General features: G+C 33.7%; 1 protein-coding gene across 1 annotated transcript; it reads left to right on the top strand.

Annotated features, from left to right (window-relative positions):
- The first annotated feature begins 4,341 nt into the window (after positions 1–4,341).
- Positions 4,342–5,286, top strand: LOC122731647 (olfactory receptor 10AG1-like). Its single transcript, XM_043971900.1, has one exon. The coding sequence runs from the start codon at positions 4,342–4,344 to the stop codon at positions 5,284–5,286; it is 945 nt and encodes a 314-aa protein (XP_043827835.1).
- The last annotated feature ends 4,316 nt before the right edge of the window (positions 5,287–9,602 follow it).

The following is a 9,602-nucleotide window of genomic DNA, read 5'->3' as shown; positions in this document are numbered from 1 at the left end:
CTGTAGAACTTAATATTATAACTTCCTGGTAGAGGTGATTAAGACTCTTATGTTTTTCCATATTCTCAATATTTTGGTCAACTCATTTCCCCTCAGGTAAAGATAAAGTTGTAACTGAAAATAAATATCATGACCACATTAGGAAGAGTACAAATCCTTTTTTTTAATGCTGTGGTAAACAAAAGACTTTAATATAAAAAAAATCAGGATACTGTATTAAGAATGATCTATATCGTTCATCTAGATTTCAATTAAGAATTTGTCAACACAATTTTAATCTTGGGGAAAAGTTAGAAAAATGTGGGCTAGCTGATTTTTCTTTTTACTTGGAACCTGAAACTTTTTAAGAGAAATGAGGAAAACCAAAAATAAGTCATGAAAATTTCAATACCAACTTAGAAAGGCAAATCTAATGGTATATCAGAGGAATTTTTATTAGGTCCTCTGTCTTGTAACATATTTTATCACTCTCTCGCACAGGAAGTCATTTATCCAGGTTTACACAGACTTTAACTATTGACTTCATACTTGAATTTTAGTCTAAAGATTTTGAGACTTCTATTCTTAACTTTTTGAACTATATAGATCACATGATTTATTCAATTCCAGGACTAGATTGGTGCTGGACTTCTACCACCACTATTGACATGGGAGGTTTGTGGTGGTTCTTAGGTATTCCTCAATAAAAAATTACACTTTCTCACAGTCTAATTAAGATTAAAGTAGTTTTTATTTGGCTCTAGGGAAAGTGACCAAGTGGCAAGTCAAAAACTTTGATCTTTGGGGAGAAAGTCTCAGAAACAGTCTCCTCTTCTTAGGACAGAGGTCTATCACAAGCTTTTATAGAGGATAGATGGGGTGATCACTTGAGAACTGGACAGTTCCATTTTAGGGTGGGGTGGGGAAAACTCGGATGCTTGTCATATTTTTTGAGGGTTGAGAGGGATTATTTTTTTAAATGATGGTCCTGACCTTTGGGTTTATCTCTGTCTCCTATCTCTAGCCAGATCTTAGGTGTACCTAATTGAAGTTCCTGATATAAAATTTTATCTCCCCTTACTTCTTAGCTATGTCTGTCCTGATATCTAGTTGATCAATCTTAAACTTCAATAGTCCCTTGATTACTTGATATATCTGTTCTGTTATTTGGTCATATTTGATTTTGCTTCTCACAGGAGAAAACCCTTCTGATTCCAAGCCTATCAACAATGACAACAACTGAAATACCTCAAAAAATTATAACACCTTCTCTGTTCTCAAGATCATAATCACAGTAGGAATTAAGATAAATATACAGGACAATTAACTACTAAGAATGAAGTACCAAAGGTTCTGTCTAGCCAAAAAGGTTTAAACAATTTCACACTGGAAATGATCTTGAAGTACATTCATCCCCAAACCCTAATTTTATAAATGAGGAAACTGAAGCTTAGAGTTTAGAAAAAGAAGAAAACACATGTTTTCAATAGATAAGACTTGAGTTGGAATTCTACAGATGGGTAGGGCTCATTGTACACTTTTTTGCATGTGTGTGTGAGGCAATTGGGGTTAAGTGACTTGCCCAGGGTCACACAGCTAGTAAGTGTCAAGCGTCTGAGGCTGGATTTGAACTCAGGTACTCCTGACTCCAGGGCCAGTACTGTATCCACTGTGCCACCCAGCAGCCCCAATATTGTATATTTAATAAAAGTAATTGATGGGAAAATAGTCAGAAACTTAGAAATACTTGGGTTTAATTATCATCTCAGATATTTACTTTGTTATACACAGTATCCTGACAATTCCTTAGGTAACATTTTAAGACTATAAACAGTAGAATATCCATCTACATTAATAGAAGGAGTTTCCTCACTAGAAGTTCCCCATACAAATGAAATCATAAGCCCAAGCATTAATAAAAACAATAATAATTATTCCTGGCATTCAAATCTAAATTACAAAGATCATACACAAAAAGTTTTTAAATGATTTTCACAATCACTTTTGATATAACTGATGATAGTGCTTTTACTTTCCAAATGAACAAAATCACATACAAATTCAGTGACTTGATCTAGCTTTCACTGCTAATTTATGACAGAAAGTGATAGAATTAGCTGTGAGACCTAGATCAAGTCACTGTATCTTTATGTGGCCTTGTTTGTTCATCTGCAAAATGGAAACATTAGCATTATTCACATCTATCCCAAGAGTGATTGTGAAAATAATTTTAAAATTATGTGCAAATAATCTTTGAAATGTACAAAGTAATATATAACATAAAATCTACAAAAAACATTTTCATATATTCTGTGGTAACTGAGCAGACCAATTTAACTCTAAAACAATCATGTTGGAATTAGAGATTCCATTGCATAAAATGTTAAAGGTTCATCTCTTTATTACCTCTCCTTTTGATAACTTCATCATCTTGCAGAATTTAGGATTCTTTTGCTACTCCCTGACTTGCCCTGGATGTCTACATGGGGGTACGTTCCTAACACAGTTCTCAATAAACTGTGTTCCAGCTCGAATTTGAACCACAACCTGCTCCCCATTAAAAACAAACAAAAATCTCTTACTCTCCCAACTATTTTTCTCAGTAATTGACCTTCTAGTAGATAGTACATGGGGAAGTTCATTGTAAAGAACTCATCATAAAGTTTAGAAAAAAAGTGACAATATAATTTCCTTTCAAAAATATATTTCTAAGTATAGAATTTTTTCCAGGATAGATTTTCTTAAAGAAAATAAATCTCTAATATGAACTTTCAAATGTTGAATTCTAAAGGATAGATGTAAAGAAGGAAGGAGAGAAGAGAGGTGCATAGATGTACAGATACATAAATGATAAAGTATACAAATTATATTAAGTGATATCCAAGCAGAAACTATTATTAAAGAATTAATAAATGTTTACTATTTTCAGTATTGAGTTTAAAACAAACCAAGTTCTGTAAGACAGGCTTCCTGCATGGGAGATTATTATTTTTTTTTTTGCGGGGCCATGGGGGTTAAGTGACTTGCCCAGGGTCACACAGCTAGTAAATGTCAAGTGTCTGAGGCCGGATTTGAACTCAGGTACCCCTGACTCCAGGGCCGGTGCTCTATCCACTCTGCCACCTAGCTGCCCCAGGAGATTTTTATAAAACAGAAAAAGAGAAAAAGAAATAAACAAAACATTACAGAGACAAGGGATAAGGACTAATAAGTGATGCATGAATATGTGTTTGTGTGTTGTCTGTCTGTGAGACAGAGTGACAGAGACAGAGAGAGAAACAGAAAGAAAGACAGAGAGAGACAGAGATGTGTCACTAGCATTGTGTTGTAGGAAATCAGGTAAAGGAGATTATTATAGTTTAGGGAAGCAAGTAAGGACTATGAAAAGCAGGATCACAGAGCATAACAAATGAAGGCTAAGGTTTCTGGTAAAAAAGAGAATACTGGGGAAAACATCTGAGGAAAGAAAAACAGCACAAAAAAATTGGGAGAGTAAGAATTGAACATTACTTATTATATAATGCCATCATTAGTTAGGAGATATAATGGTACATAAATATGTGTAGACACATGTTTATGTACATGTATGCACACATATCCTTAAGTATACATATATATATATAATATGTCTATGTATACATATGCATTTATATATATTTCTTCAGTCATAACACAGATGTTTCTGAATACATAAGTATGTATGCATGTATATGTGTACATGTATACATATGAATATATATCTTATATATTATGATAGCAATTATTTAACATGAATTAATTAGTGCCAGCAATAGTTTCTGTATCTACATGTTAAACCAACATTTCTAGAAATAAGGTTGAAAAGGTAAGAATTGGCTTGTAAGTATTCATTAAATGTTTACTATGTGCAAGGCACTGTGCTAAATATTCAGGAGAAAAAGGAAATAAAAACAAAAATAAATAGAAAAGAATGATTCCTACCTTTTATAGATAATATTTAAAATTATCTGTAAATAATAAAATGTAAACAATTTTGTACATACAAGATAATGTACAGGGAAATTTGAAAGTAAGCTAAGAGTTATCAGCCAGAAGGGTCTATTGAAAAAAAAAAAAGATTGGATTCAAATTGAGACCTAAAGAAAGACAGGAGGTAGAGATGAGAAGGGAGAAAATTCCAGGCATGAGAACCATACTTTTTAAAGGAACAGAATCAGTAATGTAAGTATTATATATGGGGAGCTGGTAGTAAACTTGCAAAATAAAACATTATAGAAGTAACATGACAGAATATGTAATTTAATTTCCTCATTTCACAGAGAGAGACACCAAGACTTAGAAAATTGGTATAACTGGGGCATCTTGAAGTCAATATTTCCAAAAATGGAGTTCAGTGGGAGAAAACTGGTAGGAGGAAATTTGACTGTAATGATGGAATTCATTCTCATAGGATTTTCTGAACTTCCCAACCTTCAAGGATTTCTGTTTGGGATTTTCTTAGTAACCTACATGAGTATCCTGATAGGAAATGGTCTCATTATTATAATAACCAAGGTGGATGCAGGCCTCCAAACTCCTATGTATTTTTTCCTTGGGAACTTTTCATTCCTAGAAATCTGCTATACATCAGTCACTCTTCCCAGAATGCTGACAAATCTTTGGACCCAAAAAAGAAACATTTCCTTGCTGGCCTGTAGCATACAACTTTGCTTTCTCCTCATTTTGGGGAATAGTGAATGTTTCCTCTTGGGGGTGATGGCATATGATCGTTATGTGGCCATTTGTAAGCCTCTGTACTATCCTGTCATTATGAATCAAAAAATGTGTATTCAGCTGCTGATTGGCTCCTGGATTACTGGGATCCCAGTTCAGATAGCACTGACATATCAGATCTTCTCTTTGCCCTTCTGTGGTTCTAATAAACTCAATCATGTTTTCTGTGACATTCCTCCATTACTGAAGCTGGCATGTGGGGACACTTCCAAGAATGAGTTTTCTGTCTATGCTGATGCTGTGTTATTTGCCATGGTTCCCTTTCTTTTGATTGTTGGGTCCTATGTCAAAATCATTGCCACCATCCTGAAGCTCCCATCAGTCACGGGGAGATACAAAGCTTTCTCTACTTGTTCCTCCCACCTCATCGTTGTAGGCTTATTCTATGGGTCTGGTATTATTATGTATTTGAGACCCAAGTCCAGCTACTCAGCAGGAACAGACAAAGTGTTTTCCCTTTTCTACACCATTGTGACCCCAGTATTTAACCCTTTGATATATAGCCTAAGGAACAAAGATGTCATTGCTGCAATAAGGAATTTACTAACTAAATGACTAACATCAAGAAGCAAAAAAGACAAACTAATGAAAACTTATTTCCCTTGTACTTAGTGCATAATGCCTATGGAAATCTAACTCATTTTCTGCCCTCCTACCCACATTAGAAAACTGTCATTTTAAGTTCTTCAGAGACTTCTTCCCATTTCCAGAATTATGGCAACAGAGTCTATGTGTTTTCTGAAAACAAATTGAACTGATTTATGAAGGTCTATTGTTAAGGCTCTTTTTACCATCTTAAAATTGAATGCACAAACTGAGACAATTGCCTGAATATAAGAAAGATTAAATTAAAGCAAATTTTGCAACACAGAGAAACCTTAGGCCATTGAAAAATTGAACTTAAAGCTATATGATTTCTTTAAACCAATTATTCTGTAATATTGCTATGTGGACTGCATCCATTAATTCTCATATCTCTCCTTTCCATTGCATTTTATTTCATGTCCTCCATTAAGTTTGACACAGACAGTCCACAAATTGTATTAGGATATTTACTCAAGTATTATAAGTTTCATAAAAATAAAAATGCAGTTAAAAAGATTCCCATAGTTTATCACTCATTCCATCAGTTTTAATCATATTTCTTAGGTATCATTACACAACTTTTCTTGCTTAATCTTTTATTTGTAAGGTGATAAAGTCTCCTCATGTCCAAAAGGCCAAAAACAAATCTTAATGGTAGAAGTATATTAAATTAAGTAGAAGAGTTGGAAAGAACAGAGGAAGTTTAACAAAATTTCCAAATTTAAGCAAAATCTGAAAGAGGATTGATTCAAGCATAAAAATAATAATTAGGGATGAATGATTATGGAAAGAATAAAAAATAAACAAGAAGAAGAAGAAGAAGAAGAAGAAGAAAGAAAGAAAGAAAGAAGAAAATAAGAAGGATGGTCAGGTGGGCCATATTTCATCTCCCACCATTATTCAGAGATGCAGGAGGATTCTAATTCTTCAATTTTCCTCTATTATGCTGACACCATTCAATATCATATGAAGACAAGATGAAGGAACTCCATATATTTATTTTTGAGGGAAAATCCTCAGGAAAAGGAGTAGAATAAGAGCTGTATTTAAGTATTTGAAGGTCTATCATTAGACTTTTTTATTTTACGCCAGATGGCAGAACTAGGAGCAGCAGATACAGAGGGAAAATTAAATTCAGAATCATAGCGAAGGAAGAGGTTCATGACAACTTTCTAACATAACTGACAAGGAGTAGAACATTCTTCCTAGTAAGGTGTTAGGTTTCTCCTCCTTGGGCATTTTCAATCAGCTTCTGAATTATCAGTTGTCTGTTATATTTTATATAGATTCCCTTCATGTATAGTTTGGAATGGATGCCCACTATAAGCCTTTCAAAATTTTCAGAATCTATAACTCTTTCACCTGTAAACCTAAATTCATAGAGAACCAATGACATACATTCATATCCTTGTATTAGTAACCATAGGCAAGTCACTTAACCCAATTTGCCCCAGTTCCCTCATTTGTAAAGTGAGCTGGAGAAGGAAATACCCAACTATCCCAGGATCTTTGCCAAGAAAACACCAAATGGGGTCACAAAGAATTGGATATAGTAGAACAAGAACCACAACAAAAATTAAACGTTTCAGACTGGAGTATTAGGAGCTTTGGGACTCCTTCTAGCAATTGATGTGTATTGATTAAACCTTGCATCAAATTGTATAATTAGTATTATTTTCCTTTATTGCATGCATTATTCACTTTTCATTTATGACAATTGAAAGATAATTAAATTATTTTAAATACATGGCATTCTTGTAATTTTAATTCTATCTTCTAATTTATATTTTTTTAATTTCCTCTAACTAGTCAGTGATGTGGTTCTAGAGAACTGATTATGAAATGACATTTCAGATAAAAGCTTTTCTTTTCCTATCTGCCAAAACATGATGAACTTTAAGTTTTTATGATATTTGATGTTCTTTTTTTTCTGCGTTTTTCTTTCAAATAGAAGTATTTGCGATATATAATCAAAAGTCTTTGGAGTAATTTAAAAGTCTTTTTCTCTTGTTGTTCTTGATATAGAAGTTTTTCTGACATATTTTGGTTTTCTTCCTCTTTTTTACCTTTTCATACTTGTCCCAGAGGAAAAAGGTATATATTTATTTATTTGGAGAAAATATTGAGTTCATTATAGAATTTATCTGCTACTTTCCTCTGAAATTTTGTCATTTCAAGTCAACAAGCTTTAATTAAGTAGCATATAATATGTATATATGTATGTGTGTATACATATATACACATATACATATGCATGCATATATACATATGTATACATACACATACCTACATAAACATATACATACCTCACTAAAAACCACACCCACCTGAAGGTTTTTTCCCCTCACAGGACTCCATACTCTGATATCAGCAAACTCTGCTCCAGACCACCCTCAAATCCAGTGAACCAATAGATTATAATGATGCTAGCCAATTAGCTTTGAGCAATGTGTAAGAGCAGGCTCTCCTCCAGCCTGCACAGAGCTTACACAGTCACATGCTCTTGGCCCTGGAACTTGGTGAGAGCAGATACAGCCCACTATGGTTCCTGTTTATCTCTTTTAATTTTCTGAGCCATGTGATCTCTTTATTAATACTTGATGTACTTTAATAAATGCTTAATGCCCCAAACCTTGAGCAGTAGCCTCTAATTTCTAAGTAACAAATATATGATAAACCCCAGCTAATTTTCCCTAAATTTGGGACAATAATAGGGCAATCCCATAAGTTTTTTATTCACCACAACTTACTGCTCATGTACCACCCTCAAGTCCTGTAAACCAATAGATTTGAATGATACTGGCCAATTAGCTTGGAATAGTGTGTAAGGGTTGCCTCTTCTCTGGACCACACGGATCTTATGCTCTCACATGCGCTCTTGGCCTGGGATGCAAAAGGAGGCAGGGACACTGAGCACCCTCTCTCCCCTCTATTCTAGGCATATAAGGCTTCTGAACTCTCAGAGCCACAAACATATGTGTGTGTGTGTTTGTGTGTGTGTGTGTATATATATATATATATATACATATACACACATACATATATATACATATACACACATGTATATATGTATGTGTATGTATATGTAATATATACATATAATATAAAAAAGTTCACATTCTAATGAGGATAATAGCATGTAAACAACTATGTGCAAGCAAAACATTGGGAAAATCTTAGAGGGAAGACTTTAAAGAGAATTGGAAAAGAAGTTTTGTTTTTGTTTATTTGTTTGTTTGTTTTTTTTTAAGAAGGTTAGACCAGTTGAGACTTGATGGAAGCAAGGTAAGGCAGGAGGTGGTTATGGTTGGGGAGAGAATTTCAACATTAGAGTTCACTCAATATAAATATTTGGAATGAGGAGATATGTGAGCAATAACAAGATAACCAAGAGGATAAGATCAGTAGGGCTTGGTAGTGGATTGGAAGTGAGTTAAGGAGATAAGTGAAATAAGGAGTTGAGGATGACACTAAACTTGTGAGTATCTGTGACTAGGAAGGTTGGTGGTACCCTGGATAGCAATAGGGACCCTTGGTAAAGGGGAATATTTTTGGGGAAAAACAATGAACTCAGTTTTAGACATGAGTTTAAGATGTCCACAAAACATCTAGTTCAAAATGTCCAATAGCTACCTAGAAATGAATTAATGAATGTCAGGAGAGAAGTGAGTGCTGGACAGAGAAATGTAAGAATAATCTACATAAATATGATGATTGAATTCTTGAGTTGATAGAGTATAATGTGAAAATATAGTCATGTACATTGGGATCATTTTGTTATGATTTTTTTCAAATATTCATTGTGAATACTGAAAAATGACCAAATATCAAATATAATGATATTTCCTGATGCTTTGGGATGCATGATAAAATTGATTCTTCATCAATCTCTATTACTTGTACCTGTTTAGAGAATCCATGGGCCTATGAAAATGCCTAATTAATAGTCATTATTTAATAAATTTTATTGATTTATTGGATCTTCCCATTTTGCTAAAATTCCCTTTTGTCTCAGTTTTTTTATTGTATGTCTATATTAAGATTGATGTGACTCAATTCGTGCTCATTTCAATCATATTCATAAATTATATTTTAATAAAACCTTCTGTTTCATATTTCATTATTCTGCAAACTTCCTTGGAGAGATGGAAGGAAATCTCAAAGGACTACAGGCCATTTTGCATCTCTTTGGATCACAGATTGCCATAGTCAAATGATTCATTACCAAGGATCCAGTCTCCTCATGATTACCTATCCTTTTTCACATGTAGAAAAACTGGTCCTGA

The sequence above is a fragment of the Dromiciops gliroides genome, chromosome 6 (genome assembly GCF_019393635.1).
Source record: "Dromiciops gliroides isolate mDroGli1 chromosome 6, mDroGli1.pri, whole genome shotgun sequence".
Lineage (NCBI taxonomy): Eukaryota > Metazoa > Chordata > Mammalia > Microbiotheria > Microbiotheriidae > Dromiciops > Dromiciops gliroides.
Note: the sequence above shows the minus strand (reverse complement) of the source record. Positions and strands in the feature narration are given on the sequence as shown.

Excerpts from the sequence above, each read along its gene's own strand:
- LOC122731647 (XM_043971900.1), top strand. The coding sequence starts at position 4,342 with ATGGAGTTCAGTGGGAGAAAACTGGTAGGAGGAAATTTGACTGTAATG.